Source organism: Rhinolophus sinicus, chromosome 16 (assembly GCF_057876585.1).
Source record: "Rhinolophus sinicus isolate RSI-liver-muscle chromosome 16, RSI-T2T, whole genome shotgun sequence".
Lineage (NCBI taxonomy): Eukaryota > Metazoa > Chordata > Mammalia > Chiroptera > Rhinolophidae > Rhinolophus > Rhinolophus sinicus.
This window is the reverse complement of record NC_142516.1, coordinates 12,922,022-12,942,153: the sequence shown is the minus strand read 5'-3', so window position 1 is coordinate 12,942,153 and position 20,132 is coordinate 12,922,022. Positions and strand designations below refer to the sequence as shown.

At 50.0% G+C, this 20,132-nt stretch overlaps 1 protein-coding gene across 6 annotated transcripts in view; it reads right to left on the bottom strand.

Moving 5' to 3' along the window:
* Positions 1-1,356: 1,356 nt before the first annotated feature.
* Positions 1,357-20,132, bottom strand: part of CDK5RAP2 (CDK5 regulatory subunit associated protein 2) — a 168,846-nt gene continuing 150,070 nt past the window's right edge. For 5 of the 6 annotated variants that reach the window (XM_019731198.3, XM_074330933.2, XM_074330930.2 and 2 more), the window contains 7 exons: positions 19,582-19,830; positions 16,860-16,937; positions 15,578-15,843; positions 13,168-13,311; positions 6,270-6,396; positions 1,914-1,960; positions 1,357-1,453 (listed from right to left, as the gene is read on the bottom strand). In XM_019731198.3, the coding sequence (XP_019586757.3) occupies positions 1,397-1,453; positions 1,914-1,960; positions 6,270-6,396; positions 13,168-13,311; positions 15,578-15,843; positions 16,860-16,937; positions 19,582-19,830 (968 nt within the window). In that variant the 3' untranslated portion in view covers positions 1,357-1,396. The remainder of the gene's footprint in view (positions 1,454-1,913; positions 1,961-6,269; positions 6,397-13,167; positions 13,312-15,577; positions 15,844-16,859; positions 16,938-19,581; positions 19,831-20,132) is intronic. The other variant, XM_088793159.1, reaches the window with a different exon arrangement.

Below are 20,132 nucleotides of genomic sequence, written 5' to 3'. Positions count from 1 at the left end.
GGGAGGAGCCAGGGGTGCCTGCGGGGGCCAGACCTACTCCTGTAAACCTCCATAGGGGCCTGGGTGAAGCCGCTCAAGTGTTTAGAGGAGGAAGGCGTCCTGGTCAAATGTGTTTCTCAACACCTTGGTGGAGGAGAGAGCTGGGTGCAGGAGGCAAGACTTGAGAAATGTGATGGAAAAGGAACTGAAGAAAGGAGCCCATTAATAGGGAAAGAGGTAAAGGCACCAGACACGAAGTGGAAGCAGAGGGTACGGGGAGCGAGCTGAGGGATAGGAGGCGATGGTTAAAGGGCGAGATGTCAGAATGAGTAACTGCAGAGGGAAAGCAAACTGAGGGCTCATCCAAATGGGTGGTGAAGTCGCCAGAATGATGGCAGGATAGGGGACAGTCAGGGAGACTGAGTCAGGATGCAAAACGTGGCACAGATGAAGCCCACGTGCCCAGCTGATGCCTGCTCAGGGCCCCGAGCTGGTGGGCACAGGGCTGAGGCGAAAAGCAGAGAGGAGAAGTAACCGTGACATCACGCCACGTCACATCACGCCAGGTCACATCACCGCTGTTGGTGCCTCTCAGGGCTACCCCGCCCCGTCCTGTGCCTGATCTGCAAATGGGGCCAAGCCCTACCCTGTTTATTTCTCAGGGACATCACAAAGCTCAGGGCAAAGACAGAGGACAATTAAACATGAAGGTCAAAGCCAGGGTTGTAGCAAATGCAGCAAGCAGCAATGGGGACAGTGCAGCGGAAGGGTCACAGTCACCACGGGGACGCTGCCAAGCCAAGTCCCCACTGCAGGCTTCATGGGTCTTTCCCACGTGGGAACGGCACCACCTTAGGGGGCTGCTCTGGGACCTGACTAGGCATTGCTGAGGCCACGCCACGGGGCGACGCTCCTTTCTGGACATCTGAGTGGGCTCAGCAGAGAGCTCGGGCGACACCTGCGGGACACACCACCCCCGAGACCCCAGCCTGTCCCACTGGGCGTGTGGGACCTGGGCTTTGAGACTCCACACAAAGTAACTGCATCAACAAGAGGGAAGGAGCCACTTAGTGACTCTTCCAACTGCGGGCCGGCTGAGCACTGACAGAGCTGGTGTACGGGAAGCCACCACCGTACGTACGTATGACATAGTGACGCCTCGGCCCCTCGGGCTGCCCAAGGTACAATGCCCAGCGCCCGCACGCTCGAGACCGGTAAACACCCCACGGCAGAGCCCCTGAATCTCGCTCCACAACGACCCTTACGCCAACTTCAAGAGAGAAAACATTAAGAGGAAAAATAGATTTCCTTTGACCAGACAGCTCTTTTTTCCTCAGTAAGTAGGAACCACACTTGTAACAAAGAGACAGCACGAGCTCAGTGGGGAACCACAAGCTTTATTGGCTGGAAGTTCTCCTCAGGAGCCTGGTCTGCTGGGACTGGATGTTCCCGGATGGGCACCCACGGGCCTAAGCTGGGAAAAGGGAGGAAGAAAAGGAGAATTTTAGGTCCAATGGAGGGTTTCTGAAGTAAGATCCCTGATACAGGTAAAGGTGAGACTGTTATTCTGAAGCTACTTTCAAAGACACGCTGTTTGGTCAGTAAATATTTACAGAACCAAATGACAATGACATCATATTGTACTCATTCATTCAAAAAATATTTATCAGATGCCTACCATGTGCCAGGCACTATTCACTGTATTTCTCACCAGTAAAAATAGCATACAAGTTAATAATGAGAAGCACTGAAACCATGGGATGGTAACATGAAAACGTTCATGCACTGCTGGCAGAAAAACGTAACTGTATGTGGAGGACACGTATCCTGGTTTCACCTTCACCTTCATTTTGCAAAAGAAGTCATTTCCTGCCCTGCACCCACTCCCCCTGCCCAAAACAGCTTTCAATGAAAGAAATTCAAAGGGGCATTACCTCCAGGTTTCCTCTGGCCTTCCGAAGGATTTTGTGGGTTACGACCACTGAGGAGAGAGCACAGAACGGGATGATTACATACAGGTGCCCGGGAAGACTGTGTAAAAGGCAGGTGCAGGGAGCAGGAGCCCCCTGAGCCCCGAGTGGCTCACACAAGCCGGAAGCAGCCAGACCAAGAGAGCTGCGAAGGCCCCACCTGCCCATCACACACCCCAGGACCAAATAATTCATCAGAAAGGGTGGACCAGTCCCTGCTAAGCCACACCTCACGGCGATACCAGAGGCAGAGCAGAGCATGCTACGCCATTCCTAGAAGACAAAGTGAGGGTCTGCAAGGCCAGCTGGATGCCCAGGTATGCCCAGGGCTCACCGCTCTGGGCCTGGGGGCGGTGATGGTGCAGAGGCAAGAGGCCTGTCTGCTTAGCACCCCGCACGCTCTGGTTTCCTTGGCTGACCGGAGAAGAAGTGCTGGGAAGTGGCTGTGCTCCACCCCAAGCAAAGCCACGTGTGAAGGTCAATTCTGTAGAGTCCAACTTGGCTATGGCAGTTCCTCGATGGCAGTTCTGATGACCCAGGAAAAAGAACTCCGGGGGTCTTCCTTCTGGGCTGCCCTATAGCTGGTAGAGGAGCTCGACACGATGCCCTTTGCATCACACGCTCCCACGACGGGAGGGTGGGCAGGAGGCTGCGGCGGTGCCTCTGAGCTGTGCACAGGCAGGTATGCAGCGTATCAGAGCCCGTGGGAGGAATGTGGGTGTCCCTCTTTTAGGGCAGCGACTGTAAAGCAAGGTGGCTTCTCCCCTCAGTCTTTCTCTCGTCCAACACAAACTCTAGCCACCGCGTAATAGATTTCTGGGCCTGATCAGGGGTCTGTTCTAAACAGGGTTTGGGGGGGCCAGGGCATCAGTTCACTCCGTGGGGAAGACAGACACAGGCTCTGGAACTGGGCCTGTGGCCAGTGGTGCCCAAGGCTGAAACAGACTCCCCGTCAAGCTCCCCAATGGCTCCCTGAGAACGGGAGCCATGTCACAGCCTTGACAAAATAGTTATTTCTTGCCTCACCAACATTTCCATCTGGAAATAATGAAGTGCATTTGCAATCTGTGACACCAGGGGAAGGACAGGCAGTGTGGGATTCTTTCAAAATTGGGCAAAATGAACTTCAGAGATACTCGCTGCCTCTGTAGCCCCGCCCCCTGACCCCATGCTGCAGAGCAGGGTTCTACCCTGGGTCCAGGGATATGCTTTGGCGTGTCCTAAATCCCTGAAAACTAAGTGCAAATCTTTGTGTGTACACGGATATATGCATCTATCTGGAGAGAGAGCACACCTCTCCTGAGAGTCGCCAACAGGTCTGTGACCCAGAAAAATTAAGTATCACAGCTGTGGGGGTTAAAAAATAACACTGGAACAGGACCAAAAGAACAAGACTCCCAGGGGAAGAGCTGAGGCTCCCCTGCCCCGAGTCTGAAGGGGCACCCGCACCTGAACAGCACTGCCCACCTTCCAGAGCACGGAAATCCCCACTGCGATGAGAAGTTCGAGGGACAGAGCAGTACGAGCTGGTGACAACTGTGACCTCAGCGAATACCCCCAACCCATGCAGCAGGTATGCCTGTCTCAGAGGCTGAAAGTGAAAGTAGGTGGCTCCAGGTGACATGGCGAGGGAGTGACGGGTCCTCGGGGCTCACAGGGACACCCTTTTCTTCCTTTCCACTGCAGACTCTGGGAGGAAACATAGTGTTCAGCTTGGCCCAGGCAGGACCAGCCCTGGGCCCTCACTCCTCCCCATCACCAAGTGGGGAAGGGACAGGAAGGGACACTCTCCAACTTGCACTCAGTCCTGTAGAGCCAGGGCCAGACTGTGAGGCTGGCAGGGTTCAGGAAAGTTCCAAGGACCTGAGTGGTTGGGATGAGCTGCAGAGCCAGGCCTAGGAGGAGTCCCAGTCCAGTCCAGGGTCTGCCACCAGCTGTGCGACCTTGGGCAAGCCCCACACCTGGCTCTGAGCTGAGCCCCCACTTTGTGCCCGGCCTTGGAGATACAGAGATGGGTGACACCATCTTAGCACAGGAATGGGATTCGGTCCGACCTACTGGAAAAAAGAGGCAGTGAACTAACATATGCTGAGCGTCTACTCTGTCCCCGGGAAGCATACAATAAAGTTCAGGTATCATGACACCTGGTTTTACAGATGAGAAAACTGAGGCATTTTTTGTCAAGTTGTGTTTAGCACCCAGGCTTGTGTGGCCAGTCCTTTGGAATAACTGTCTCCACTCACAAGTTCAGCGAGTTAAAGTGATTTACTCCAGGTCACACAGGAGACGGCGCTCTGACCTGCACTCACTACGTACCCAGGGCTCACGGACCCAGCACTCGGTCGGGACTCTGTCGTCTGGTCTGCACGGTAACTCACCCTCCTGAACCTACTGCCCACTTCTGAAATCCCCTCACCTGCGAACAGGGTTAACTTTAGGTGCCCTGTGACTGGGGCTGCCGAGGAGGAGGAGAGGAGCCAAGGTGCTGACTTTCCCTGGACTTGGCGGCTGAGCAAAAGCTCCCCTTCCTGCCTCCTTACGGCTCCAGGAGTCCGACCCAAATGTGCCACAGGCCCCTCAGACACGACCACAACTGGCACTGTCTCCCGCAGGTGCCCTCCAGGGCTCCTGTTCTCTCCAGGTGACATGAACCCCACGGACACCTACCACGCTGCCAGAACCACGTCCCTGGTATCTTTCAAAGCCTCCCCTCTCCTCCAGGGGGTGACAGCCCCGTCAGACCTCCCCACTGCCTGCCTGGGGGACTGCCGCAGCCCCCGAAGAGGTCACCCTACGTCCTGGCCCCTCTGTGCTCAGCCATGGGACCTCCTGACACACAAGGACCATGGCAGTCCCCGCTGCTCATGGGGTCTGGCCCACAAGGCCTTTTGTAACCTGGTCCCTACTTATCCCTCTCACTTCATCTCTCCCAGCAAAAGCCGAGGCATGTCCTAAGCTTGTTCCTGAACACTCAGTTCTTGCCCAGGAGGCCACCTGACGGAATCCTGTTCCCACCCCTTCTCTAACTCCTACTCACCCCTCAAGATCCCACTGGTCCAGGGCCTTGAGCAGACACATCGTCCTGCAGCTCATTTCTGTGTCTCCCCATGAAGTCAAAGCTCCACACTGCCAAGAACTGTCTCATTCACCTCCGTCCCCAGATCCTGGCCTGGGGGCACAGGGCAGGAACTATGTGCTTGGCATCTCTTTTGCCGTTCAATCTCTGTCAGTCTCAGTGCTTTCAGAAGGCTCTGGGGGTGGGGGGGAACTACAGAGAACTACTTGACGATAATTTGTGTCCTGTGCCCCAGAAAGGCTGGACTTGGATAAGACAGCAGCACAGGGCTGTGAGGAAAGCGCTGCATCAGCAGTTCTCCTAAGACGGGGACACAGGCAGGCAGCCCGAGGCTTGGCGGGGCTGTGCCGCCAGAGGCACTGGAAGAAACTCGGTGGCTGCCTACTCCTCTAAGCACACAGCTGAGTGAGTGTTGAGGGCTTAAAGCAGGGAAATGCAGCTGCTCCCAAGCATCTCCAAAGCTCGTAGATCTGGGCTGACCTCACAAAGGTTATTGTATCTCTCCAACCCTGAGTCTCTCTGCATCTGTCTCGAAAAAATGTTTCTCAAATCTGTCTCCTGCTCTTATGCCCACTGCCCGCTGAGGCTCTCTCGCCTGCCTGGCTGGAGCACCGGCTCCCTCACTCACGGGCAGCTGCAGCCTCTCTTGCATGCAGATTGGATAGGATGACACTTGGCTTGGCTTGGAGTGCGAGCCACCCTGAGCCTGCCACCAATGGCCTTTCACCATCAGTCCTGGTCCCCTGACCCTCCTGCCTCAACCACTTGTAGCTCTTACTCCAGCAACATGTACTGCTGTTGACAATGCAAAACCTTATTTCTTCCCTCTCTGCCTTTGTCGACACTGTTCCCTTTCCATCTGACCAACGCCGACTCCGCCCTGCAGATCTAGCTCAGGCGTTGCTTCGTCCAAGAAGCCCACCTCCTAGGACAGAGTGACATCCGCCTCACTCCCACCTCAGCGCTCCCTAGGACCCTGCACATGTTCCTGTCACTGCACAGGCCCGGCACCGTCTCCCAATGAGATGACAGTCCCTGGCATAGAGTGGCCCCTCTGTAAAAGTACATTAAGTGAACCCATTGTCTGTGTGGGTCAGAAGGATGAAGCATGAAAGGAAACCCATAAACAGAAGGTGTGATGATAAACCATCTGAGCTTCGAAGCGGGTAGTCCAGGGCTGGCTTTTTGGTCCTCAGAGGCAGGAAGTGGTCAACATGGCGGCCGCCCCCCAGCTGCTCACTTACACTGATCAAAGATGACTTTTTCCTGGTGCTTGCTCAGCTGCAAAAGCTTCACGGTGTTTTGCAACTTCTTTTCTTGTTCAAACAATTTTTTCTGTAGTGTGGTGATCTCTGCCTTCATTTCTCCAGTCTAAAGAGAAAAGGAATTAGAAAAATGAACAAAGAACATAAAACATCAAGTCACCTGGGCAGGATTACAAAACCAGAACAAAAAATGCTCAACCTTACTAACAGAGATAGTCGAATAAAAACCAGAAGCCATGTTCTGCTGGTCAGATTGGCAAAACCAAGTAGGATCCAGGGATGATGAGGGTGTGGGGAAAGCACTCAGGGCTGGCAACTGCCATGGCCCAGGTGGAAATGATAACAATTCCAAATTATAAAAGGCGCTTAACCCTTTGACCCAGCAATTTACCCCAAGGAATAAAAATACAAGCACAAGACGATGCCTGTGTTCAAAGATGTTCGTCTTAGCGCTCTTCATAACAGGAAAAAATAAACAACCTGATTTGTTTCAATAGGGTCTAGATAAATGAATTATGGTACTTCCGGTACAGACAATGGAATAATTTTGCAGCTATTAAAAATGATGTTGTACAATTCTATTTATTGTCATGGAAAGATGGTAATAATTAGTGATACAAAGAGCCCAGAGTAGCTATTGTATATATCAGGCATTCCCGTTTCATACAATTGAGTACATATACCTATATCCGTAGATGGGTATATCAAGATGTCTAGAAAAATTTCATGACATAGAGACATCATCAAAATGTGACTAGTGATTACCCGCAAGCAATGTGATCTGGATTTTTTTATTTTCATTTTAAAAAATTTATCCAACCTGACTGAAATTTTTAACAAAAACTACAATGATTATAAAAAAAATTTTTAATGTTTAAATCTTAAAAAGAGACATAAGTATTATCAGGAAAGTATGATCCATTAGGAGAATCTATTTTGATTTATCAGAGGTGATAAAAGCGCGGACGGGCAGCAAAAGCAGAGGCCCCAGGCCTCTGACGTGACACATGCAGACCTTAGAGGCTACTCAACAAGTCTCCACCTGGTTCGTTCAGAGGGTTAGGGACACTCCCCTTCTTGTAAAATACCCTGACTGTATGGTACCCTGGCACCGACTACTCTGCTACACTGGAATACCTCTGCTCCCGAGGGCTGTCAGCTTACAAAGAGTCACTTTAGTTTGTTCCCAAAGTTACTTATGGCAGTTGTTTGTACTGGTAATCAGTTACAGCATGTCCTCGAATAACGTTTCATTCGTTCAACGTCATTTCATTATAATGCTGATGAGAAGCCGCAGGAAATGAAGTCTTGTTCATATCAATTAGCCTATGGCACAATTGGTTTTGTCACGTCATTTTGCTTAAAAGTCGCAGAAACTCCACTGCTGATGCCATGTAACTAGCAAGTCACTCCCTGTCCCTAAGACGCTGTTTGTTTCCCAATCTGCAGAAGTGGAGGCGTGGCCTCGATGATAGTCTCCGGGGATCCTTCTAGCTCTAAGAATCTGGGTCATAAACAACCAAAAAAACCCATCTCTGCCCTGGGATCAGCTCCTCAGAACCAACCCCCAGCATCTCTAAGCAGGGGCCTCACAGAAAGGCCTGCTCAGAAGAAGGCACCCCCAGAATGAGTCATTGCTTTGAAATCTAATAAACTGAGCTTCCTGAGAAGTGGTGTTCTATTTCCTTAGCCTTCTGGACAAGTTCTGCGTTTGCACCTGTGCGAGCAGGTGACCACTCCATTACCTTTTATCGGTAGTAAGCTTGCAAAAACTAATTTAAGTATATAATGGAGAAATGAAAGTATGTTTCCACATAAAATTGTGTATGATGAACTGAATGTATTTAAAGGTCCATTTATATGTATTTTTACGTAACATGTAGTTTAATAAAGTTTCTGTTTATGGGGGAAAAACGTCTCAGGACCTATTGACGATGCTAAGTGAGGACTTACTGCATATGATTTCATTATTAAGTAAACCCATGAAATATGTGTGTGAAAAGAGAGAATTGTTTGTATGAAAACTAACATATGCTTCAGGAAAGACTTGATAAAGGCAAGTCACTAAAAAGCACATTTCTGGCAAATTAGGTGTGGGTGAATTGACTACAAAAGTTGTGGGAGGAACACGTTCTAGAAGAATTCTGTCTTCAAATTGCTTTGCAAGTGTCTAAGGTTTTCCTTCATCTTAAAGAAACAGAAATTGGAAGTGACAGACATACATTATGGATGTAGTTTATGAAAGAAAGAAAATGTAGAACTCCAATCAGCACACCCGTATTCAAAGAACAGGCCCTAGCCCGACATCAAAAGAATGGCAAATGAATGTACATTTAACTGTTAAACTAATGTTTAAGGCATGTATCATTTTTTGATTGCCTGCTTTAACCTACTTTTAAGATTAACCAATTGTGTTAGCTCTAAGGACGTCAACTGTTCTTCCAAAACAGACCCTAATTTAAACATTAGGTGTTCTTTGATTCTCTTCCTCATTGTCAGAGCCCACAAACATTTGTGTTCTGGTCATGGCTTCAAAGGCCACACATTCTAGGACAGTCACTCTACATTCAGAGCCTTTGTTCCTGCCACAGCTATAAAATAGGGATGATCCCTGGCCCACCCTTCACCCTACAATAGAGAGAGTGAGACTCAAATGGGACGATGCCAGAGACAGAGTGTGATGGCTTCACCCCTGCCTGGACAACCTCTATTCTGCCCGGTCAGCCTCTACTCCTCTTTCTAAAGTCAACTCAGCATCACCTCCCCTAGGGAGCTTTCCTTGAGCCTTTTCCCACCGGGAGTCCAGGTTGGTTTCTGCTCCCCTGGGTACCCACTGTACCTGGTACCCCTTCTCCCCCCTTCACTGCCCATCTCCTGCTGGATGGTCATTTACTTGGGGGGTTAATTTTTACCTGCGCTCTCAAAACATTGTATATGTCTATCCAGCACTTAAAACAAGGAATTTAGATGATTTATGTGTTTGCTGTTCCTCTGAGCTAAAATCTTCTTTTTCACAGGAATGAACACACCCTGGTAAAAACAGCAGGGATCCAAAGCCCTGCTCAGTCACTCCCAGCTGTTGTGACGCTGGAGCAGGGGAGCTTCAGCTCTTATTCTGGAAAATGGGAATAACACCTAACTCGCGGAAGCTGAGAGGCTGAGTGCAGAGCAGAGGGCGTGGCATCAGGGAGCTGCACAGGCGACTCCTCCCTCAGGCCTCAGGGCTGAGCTGATCTGAGCTGAGCTGAAAACCACACCCTCCCAGGAGGCCTCCATCTTCCTCCTGAGCCATCTGCCCCACTTCTGGAGCTGGGTTTTTTGTTGTTGTTTTTTTCTTTTTGGTTGTTTTCTTTTTTATAATGAAAATTCTCAAATATTTACAAAAGTAGAAAGATTAGGACAGTGAACCTCCAGGTATCCATCCAGCGTCAGCAATGATCAAATCGTGCTCAAGCTTGTCTCATCCACATCCCTGCCCATCCTCACCCTAAATTATTTAAAAAATCAATCCTAGAAGCCCGTCATTATCTCATCCATCAAATATTTTCGTATATAGCTCTAGAATAACAAAATTCTTAAAAAAAAAAACCAAAAACCCACAATATAACGATCACATCTCAAACAATGACAATAATTGCTTCAAATTCCCAAATGTGTCAATAGACACATTTCCCTGACTGTATCACAATTTTCTTTTTTGAACAACTGGTTTGATTTCACTTAAATTGGAATACAAATGAACGGCATGTTTTGCATATGACGGGTGTGCCTTTTAAATTTCTTTTAATCCAGTGGCTCTCAGAGCAACCAAAAGGACTTATAAAACAGATGACTGGGGCTGCTCCGACTTTGAGTCAGCGGGTGTGGGGAGTGAGGCCCACAAATGTGCTTTTCCAACAGGTTTCCAGATGATGCTGATGCCGCTGCTCCAGGACCCTGATTTCAGAACCACGATAAATCTGCACGTCTCACTCCCTCTGGTGTCTCTTTCCTTCTAGGACGAAAAGATGTTCTAAGCTCATATTGTACGTTTCCTGCCACAGACCTAGAATCAAACCATTTCTCCAAGGAGCCCTATTTCCTGTAGTGGGAAAAGGTACTTAGAAAGCACAATTTGGCACTAAAGGTGCTCACTAGTTCTGGGTTGGGCATTTTTAACGCCTTTTAAGTAAAGAGAGCTAGTATAATTTTTCAATAGGAAATACATCATGAGTTCATACTGATATTTCCAATTCAAATAAAGGGCTGCAGGATTTTTACTTCTTTGATTTTTTAAACATTTATTGTATTTCTTCCCTGACAGTAAAAAAAAAAAACTCAACATAATTGGTTATTTGCTTCATACCACCAATAGAAATATAATAGTTTCATATCAATATCAATATTACTAACAATTTCATCACTGAAAACAGTTTATAATTTTTTTGTAGTTCTTTTTACCCTGAGAGTCTTTCCACTAGGAACACTATACAGTCAAATTACTGTTTAGTCATTGAAATGTTTCCTCTTTGTGTAGTTACGCCCTTAATACGATATATACTGAGGTTTGTTGGTTTCATCTTGCTATGAATGTTTAGAAATTGCTTTCTCATTTTGATGTATTTTTATGTATAATTATGTGAAGCACTTATATGGTTTCAAAGTCAAATGGACAAAACCAGGTCTATTCAGAGAAAGCTACTTTCCATCCCTACAAGTAGCCTGTTCTGTTGTTATTATTTATCCTTCCATTTAAAGCAAAATTTATAAAGGGAAGTTGTGCCTCTCTCCCCACAGCTCTCTTAGATAAATGGGTGTACATGCTCACACTTTCCGGAGTGGGCCTAGGGACTGCAGCGGATGGTCCCTTAAATGCAAAAGGCACATTAACGACACTCAGGAAATGCGAGGCAGTAGGAAACCACCGGGATTGCTGGGGAAAACTTGGAAATCTGATTTACACACATTTCACACCAAGAAAAAGGCACTGTATGAAACACAGGCAGGGACAGAAGAGTGGCCAGAGGCAATTTAACGCTACACAGGGGGGTCTGCGTACACCAGCAAGCATGTGGGAGCATCTCCGAGGTCCTTCCCGTGGCTCTGAAATTCTATGATGCCAAAGTGAGGACAATCAATTCCCGAGAAAGCCTGGGAGGGAAGGAGCGAATCATGACCAGTCCCCTGGGCCGCCTTGCTGGTGGGCGAGGTCAGCGTGACTGCAGCTTACACACACACACACACACACACACACACACACACACACTAAGAACTGCATTCTGTCTAGTTAACGGACATGACTAAGCACTGGGAGCGTGATTACACTGTGGGCAAACTGTTTTCGTGCAGGTACACTGTGCTCTAAAAATCACATGGGCAAATACGAGTTTGAGAGTTTAAGAGGAAATCATTCATTGATTCCTTCAAAAACAGGAAGGAAACAGACTTGGCCCCTCATGGAAAGTAGAGGGAGACAGACATTAAACAAACAAAAATATAATTTGTGATAAGAGCGGTAGTGAAACAGAGAGGATGCTATGACTGAGTGAACAGGGCGCCCTCTCTGACCTTGAAGTAACATTTAAGTGGAGACCTGAAAGGTGAGAAGGAGACAGCCAGCGGGAGGGAGGTGGGGGACAGACAGGCAGGCAGAGCATCAGTGTCATCAAAACCTAAGACGGAAAAGAGCTTGGTGGGTTAGAAGAAAAGGAGAGGCCCATGTGAGGCTGGAACCCACTGGGCCCTCTCCTTCCCTCCGACATGCCATCTCCCACTCCAGGCCCCCACCAGCTGAAAGTGGGGCAAGACATGATTTTCCTGCCTCATAACTGGTTATGTACTACCCAAGCTTCCTCCCCAGGATCCCAAGAGGGAAATCACAGGACAGATTCCTTAGAACCTCCCAAGTAGAGGGTTGCTTCACTGCTACTTCCTTGCCGTGGCTGACAGATCTGACAGCTATCAAAAGGGGTTTAACTAGACAAGTAATGGCATGGGATGCAAATTTCCCTTCTGCCTTCCCGCTGGCTTGTGGCAAGAATTTCTAAGTTAGATAAATGAAGGGGGAAATATCTATCAGGCCCCCAGGCAGGGTTCGAGCTCCTCCTTACCCCGTGTGCTGCTTCTGCCAGGGAGGTTTCCCTGATTACCAGAGTGGCTGCTCCCCTGTCATAATACTACGTGTTTCCCACAGACAGAAACCTGGGATCACTGCTGCTCTGCCTTACTCCTGATTGGGGCCCGGGGCATGGGCATGGGTGTGGGGCAACTGCTCTTAATTCAGTCACAAGAAGTTACTGCAAAGTTGAGCTTTGAAGAGACGTTTCAATGGTTTTATATAATAAATGGTTTTCATTGAGTAAAAAAAGTAGCATCTAAGTAGTTAAAACAAATTTGAACAAGGCCCACTAAGTATGATGCTGAAAGCTAACATGACATTAGACGGTCCAGGGAAAGGCACCTGAACTGAGAAAGACGGAGGAAAAGGAATGAGCTAGTCCACAGGACACGCTGGGACTTGAAGCCATAAGGTGAAATTGATTCCTTGGACTCAGACACTTGTGCTTTCAAACCAGCTCTGCCACCCTGAGCACGGCCCTCAGTCTCCTCCTATACAGAAGACAAACAGGATTCCCCTCAACAGAGCTATGCGAGGAGTGGGGGCAGGGCTGGGTTGGGGCAGCAGAGGTGCTGGGGATGAAGTGAGAACACCGCAGGAGCAGCCAGCACGATGCCCGGCGTGCCCCTCTTAACAGGCATGGCACCTACCCTGCCCTCTGACACAGTTCCTAACTGAGGGCACATCCACCAGGAGGCAGGCCCTGGGCTGGAGGTAAAGCAGATGGAGACCCAAGCCCAAGCGGCACCCTTGAGCCTCAATCCGCGTGTCGCCACCCACCTGCTCACAGTGAGGTGTGCCCTGGCCCGGTGTGGGGAGGGACGCCCTCCAGAGAAGCGTCAGTAACCTCGCAGCCTCTTCCAGGATCAGCTGGGCCACGTTCACGCTGGTGATAAACCTGCTCAGGGGTGCCGAGTGCAGACCCTGCGTGGGGGGACAAAAAGGTTGTTACACGCAGTCCTGAGAAGATGACGGACAAGCTGGCTTTAATGGGCAGCATAAATCTCCAGACAGGGCCTTGTACGCCACATGCTGAGCAAGGGCTGGGACCAGACGACACCAATTTATTGTTCGTAAAGACTGGTGAGTTATAGATCGCGAGAGAATTTCGGCGGTGATTTTAGCCCAATCAATAACCATGATTAAGGACCACCTGCGTTAACTATATTTACTGTACCCAGAAGACGGTCTGTGGTCAGACCGTTCTCTGCTCCGCCGCCCACGGAGCCTCCCCAGAAAGCAAACGACACCAACGGCGAGTGACACAATGCGACATGTCTGTCTCAGCCGTCCCCGCTAAACGCTCTGCTTACTGCCAGTACGACAGTGCGGCCCTGTCAAGCCCCTCACCCTCTCTGCGGGCAGAAGCAAACTCAAATTGGGGAATGTCAAAGGCATGAGAAAGCAAAGAACAGGAGCCAGAGAGGGGAAAACACAAAATACATTTAAAAAAAAAAATGAAAAGAGCATTGTCTACACAATAAAATAAATACAAAATAAAACTACACACACTTGTTAGCTATCAAATTGGCAAAAAACCACTTATAAATAAAAGTACTCAGCGACGACAAAGGGGTAGTGAGACAACAATATGTGGGGAAAGCAATGTAGCAAGTTATCACAGTGGCCTGAAGAGCTCGCGCGCTACGTCTACGTCTGGGAATTTATCCCTATGAACTGATCAAGGACACAACCAGAGATCCATCTGTAAGGATCATGAGAGCTTTAAATGTCCAGCAACCAGGTGAAAGAGCAAATAAACATGTGGATACATGTCAGCTTCTTTTCAGCCATTAAAAGTTCTAGGTACAGAGGGAATGAGATAGGAAAAATGTTAATATAATGTGAACTGAAAGTCAAAATATGAAATTCACATATGTCTGAGTCAGTTTTATTAAACTTTAAGAATGAGCTAAAGGTATGTGTCAAAATGTTAAGTGTCGAGCACTACATGGTATTTTTATAGATGTTTTGTTTTTATGCTTTTCTACAGTTTCTAGCTTTTGTACAATAAAGATTATAATCAGAAAAGAATGGCAATCTTAGTAATACCTACTAATTCATTTAACAAGTAGTTACCATGCCCCGATTCCATGCCAGGCCTGGTGCTAGGTACCGGATACACAATACTGAGCAAAACAGACACGCTCCCCGCTCCCCGGAACTTAATATCTAGTAGACTATACAATGCAAAATGGACTTTCCCAACATAACAGTAGAAGAAAATAAAACAAAAGGGCCAACCAGCTATGAGGAAGCTGGGGACTCAGTATCCTCAGTAAGGACATGAGAAGAGGGACCATGGAAGCTTGGAGGCTGGGTCCAGTCTGCCCAGGGGGCTGAGGGAAATTTGAGCCCAAGCCTTGGAGGAAGTGAATGAGTGAATGAGAGACTTTATGTCGCAAGCATGGCACATGGGTCCTCAACAACAGGTAACTTTAAAATGAGCAGGGGAGTAGGATGAGGCGGGAAGGAGGGAGAGGGCAAAGGGCCTGGGGGGTCTTCCCAGCCAGGGGGCACAGGAAGTGGCTGGCAAGCAGGACGACAGCACGAGCCCAGGCTGACGGGGCAGGGCACACGGGGAAACTGGAGGTGTCAGTGGGGAGCAAGGCAGTAGCAGACCGAACAATTAGAAACCCTTGGCATCTAAACAGTGCCAGGGGGAAGTGGAGTTTTCTGTACAGGTGAGCGAGGTGACAAACAATGTTCTTCAGGAAGCAGTGTCATGACAGAGAGAGAGGACGCCTTGGAGGCCAGAGAACTGAGTTCACATCTTCACTACCCCAGGTTACTGCACCTCAGCATCTGTAAAGTGGGGACGACATCACAGAGCGTGGACGGGTGACAGCTAGGTGACTGGGTAGATGAACGATGGACAGACACAGCGAGGGGCTGAAGGATAAAAGGATGGATGGGAGACTGCATGGACAGAGGCAGTCATGGGCGGATGCCAGAGAAGCGATGGCAGAAACGCAGGGCACCAACCCCAGCAAGTGTTCTTCCCACAGAAAACAGCAAAAGTCCCCAGACTGGACTTGACCTCTGAGCTTTCATGGGCTATTTCCAGGCTCCTCGTTTCAGGGCCTTCCTGAGGACACGTGTGCGCCCTGCCTCCTAGCGCTTCAGCCAACACGTCCACTCCTGTCCTCAGTGAGCATCTGTCTCCCTCCAGCTCCATCGGGCAGGTTACCTTTGTTCCTACCTCTTGGCTTGTGGAGCCGGGAGCCTCTCGGACCTGAGTGCCCATCTCGGCAAGGAGCTTCTGGCCATCAGCAATCTGCTTACAGAGGGCATCGTAGTCCTCAATCAGGCCCAGGACGTGACAGCCACTCTTGCTGGCCCACAGGTGGTGGCCAGGGACCAGGCAGGACGTACAGGGGCTGCTGGTGGCCGAGCTGACACTGACGCAGGCGAGGGAGTCCATGTCATTTGCAGAGGGCGGAGGACTCGCTGAAGCTACAGAATGAGAGGGAAGATGTCAGATCTATCGGGGCAGCATCCTGCGTTGGGTGAGCTGCACTCAGTGATGTCGACACCGGCCAGGAGAGCTAAAAGTGGCCCTCAGGCCCAAATGCCACCTGACACAGCCCAGAGAGGAAGGGGCCAGGCTCCAGGACCTCAGTCTGTATGTCACCTCCATACGGGGCTTATTCATCTTGCGGACAAGTTCAATTCAATTCAACCCACACTTAATGAGGTCGGGCGACCACTCTGCAGAAGACCCCCGATTCCCACAGATGAGTCAAGCCAGCGCTCGTGGTCTAATCAGAACAGATGCCGTGGGGGAGGTGTAACAGCACAAAGACACAGAGCCGGGGCTCAGTTAAACATAAGCAATTCTCTGTGCAGGAAGGGAGGTCAGGGAAGGCTTCCTAGAAGAACCAACAGTTGAGCTGGGTTGAACAGGTAGCAAGAATTACGCCAGGCAAAGGTAAAAGCCTGTTGCTTTTTACTTTGGGATCAACAGAAATCTGGATACATAGTTCTCACTGGGGACATCTGGAAAGGCATTTCACAGAGCAGCTTGCATTCATGATGAGTCCTGAGGAAGCAGCAGGATTTTCACGGGCAGAGAACGGGACAAGGGCCATCTGGAAAAGGAGAGCCACAGTGCAAAGTCCCAGTGAGAGGAAAGTGGGAGCCTTTACGCAGGATGGTGATGGTGACCCCTCTGTACGAGAATATGAAGGCAGAAGGGTACGGCTGGACGGGCCCACTGGGGCTGCATGCTGAAAGCCCTGTGAAGGTGTCACACTTTCATCAACAGAGACCCAATGATGTCGTTGAGGTTGGGAACAGCTAGGAGATTAAACTGGCTCGGAAAACAAGGTCACCAGCTAGAGATGCTGAGACCATGAAACCCCAAATCCTGCCGAACACCCGCTTGGGACCAGAGACCCCTTTTTCTTCAATTTAAAATGTCCTACTGCCAAACCCAATCTGCCATCGTCACCCAGACTTCAGCTCTGTACCTGATCTCGGTGTCACGGCCAGGGTGGAATCAAACAGATCACACGAATTATCAATTGCCACAGGACATCTGCCACCATCTACAAAATGCAAAATAAGAGAAGGAAATAAACTGTGAAAAGGTTGTTTCACTGTCATCAGCATTTGAGAACATGCTGACAGGAATACAGGGAGGTACCCGACCCACAAAGCACCCTTTCCCATCCTCAGCAGGCACGAATCCTGCCAGGCCCTGTGCAGGACACTGGGGACAAGAGTGAGCAGGCCCGGTCCCCTCCCTGGAAGGACCCTCTTTTCCAGGCAAGTAAACCGGCAACTTCCCTACAGGGTGGTCAGGGCCAAGGGTGGGAAGCATGGAGGCTGTGGGAGCTCAGGTGAGGGGTGCGGACCCCGAGGAGAGAAGGAAACACAGGCAGGGGAACGAGCAGGATGCAAAGGCACAGAGGAGCCGTCAGGACATGCCTAGAGGCACAGAGGAGCCGTCAGGACATGCCTAGAGAGAAGCAGCTCCAATGGCTGAGCCCAGGGTGCAAGGGAAGGACGTGGTGAGCTAGGGACCCGCTCAAGGGTGAGGCGGGGCAACGTCCAGCTGAGGTCTGTGTTTCGGACTGAAGGAGGGAGGCTGGAGGCTGCTGTCGCAACCCAAACAAGGGGGAAGAGTGACCTGATGTAAGACTTGGGAGGTGACGCATTTGAAACAAGGTAAGGAGGTGAAACCAATTGGATGATCGGTGACAGTCTCTAATTGAGAAAGCACTTTCACATCGGAACGCTCAGTAGCTCAGTGGGTGGGATGGCACCGTAATTCAGATTTCCCGGAAGAGGAGACCAAGGGGCAGAGACAGAAGGGGTCTGCCTAGTATTACCCAGAGTGCGGGTGGCAGGGCGAGGACGGTGACGTGGCCTTCGGCGCCCCGCCCAGCTCCTGCCACCCAGGCTCACTATCCCCTGCCAGGGACCGCCTTCTGCCCACACCAGCAGCCTTTACAGCAGAACTTTCAAACAGGTGCACTTAGAGTCCTGACAAGCCTTCTGCAAAGGAAGAAACGCTGCCGCCTATGATAGAATTCTAATCTTTACCCGAGGACATCGAGGACACTGGAGGACGTTTCCACGGGGGCGGCACTGTGAGCTTTGAACACATTCTCCTGGACGCCTCTTAGGACGCCCAGCCAGGGCTGAGCCCGGACCAGCACAGGCTGGGCAATGGCCTCCTCACTGGAGCTGCCCCAACTCTCCTTCTTGGGCACCCCAAGCACTGAACTGTTCTCCCTGCTCCGGTCTCCCCTGGCCCACCCCCACCACCTCCTCGGTCCCGTCTCCTCAAAGCCGGAAAGAAGGGCTGGTGGCAGACCTATACTTGAAACGGCAATGCCCACGGCTGATGTACATCCCGGGCAGAAGGTGGCAACATGGCACCCTCCCGGCCCTCTGAGATTTCCCTAGTAGGATTTTACCCTAACAATACTGCTGAACAGCAAAAGGCACATTCACATCCACATTTACTAAAGCTCCAAATCAGAGGCCACTTTAACAATCACCAGGGTAATGGTTTGGTGACTGACAATCTGAAAACAATAATTAGGAAACATTTACGATGTAATATTGGGCAAAAACAAAAAGAGGACACAGAATGGCACAAAAACCAGTTTGAACACTATACATTTATGCCTACATTTGGTTATCAAATGAAGGGAAATATGCAAAGTAAAAAAATTTATCATTTGTAGATTCATGAAGGATTTTTTTCCACTTTCTTTTTTTTTCGTATTGTTGCATAGTCTTTTTGGTTAAAATTTAAAAACCCTTATCAAGGAGAAACCAATGAGCCAATCACAAGCTCTAAAGCAGAGTGACTGGGTACTCTTCAAGAGATTTTAAGTTTTTAATTAAAGGCGACAGACACAACGCACAATCCAAGTAAAGGGAAATCCAACCTTTCACACAACACTTCTTTATAAAGCAGCTGACATTCCTTGTCCCTCTGGATGCAGGCATTAGAACCGTGCTCCCTAGACACCCAAGGCTCTGGTAGGGCAGGCGGTGCTCAGGGGCCGCACTGGACTCGGAGTGAGAGACGAGTTCCAGGTCCAGCCCTGCCTCTGCTTGCGTCGCTTTGCGCAAGTCCAGTGCCCTCTCTGGGTCTTAGGTCCTTCGTCCACAGAGCAGAGGATGGCCTGGCCGACTGCTTGGGCCTGGCCATCTTTCCGGCCCTCCTGGGCAGGTGGCAGAGGAGTGACTGAACCCAGTGTTGTTCTCCTTCTGCCACCCTCAAGGCCCATGCAGGGCCAGACAACAAACCCATAAGCAGATGCAAAACAGAACCAGTTTGCATACCTACCAGGATGCTTTTCAGACCCTGAAAAACATTGACAGCCAGAGTAAGAGGTTTAATTCTCTTTCAAAGGCAATAAGAGAGACTGAAAAGGGTTTTCAGCAGTGGAGTGATGTGGGCAGGACTAAATGGATGGGCGGGAGCAAGACCAGAGGCAGTGAGGGCGGCTGGAAGCCCAAGCTCCACCTCCCTGCCCATCAGGAGGCCCCACACAGAGATTACACCACTTTGCCAAAGGTGACAGCTAATTAGTGGTCAGGTCCCCTGGCTCCTGGGGTAGAGCATGTGTGCTGCCAGTGAAAGGGCACCATTCAGAAGCTCACACGTCCTGCACAGATGCACAGGGCTGTGCTCTCTAATCTAACAGTGAGGGGAGAGGGGAGCAGTACCGTGGTCGTTGAGCTGAAGGGGCCGCTCGGGGGTGGGCAGGGTTTGGAGAGCCAGACTGAGCGTTGTGTCCCGAGCCTTCTCCTCCCCGTTCGCCGGCGGCTCCTCGAGCCTGCTCTGCAGCGTGCTGTTGGTATCCATGTTCCTTCCCAGTTGCGCCCGCAGAGACTGGACCTCTGTCAGGAGGCCGTGCAGGTCACCGACAGCGTCCTGCCCTGGCCAGCCTTCTCCCGACACCTCTGCTCTGGACTCTGCAAACACGGGCGAAGGGAAGCCTTGACATCTTCCACCACCAAAGGGTCGCCATGCAAGGAGCTCGACGGGGTTTTAAACCCGCCACCCCCATCACCCTCCCCTTCCTAAGAATTAGGTACAATTTAAAATAACAACTTGACTTTTAAAACAAAAATATTGGCAGACTTAATTGCTGCTATTCCACAGGCTAAATAAGAGCTGGAAATTAATTTTTGCTTCTGGCCATAAAAGCCTAGCAAATTGCACACCAAACCCCGAAATTATATCTAGTAGTAAGAAAACCTATTTGGGCTGGAAT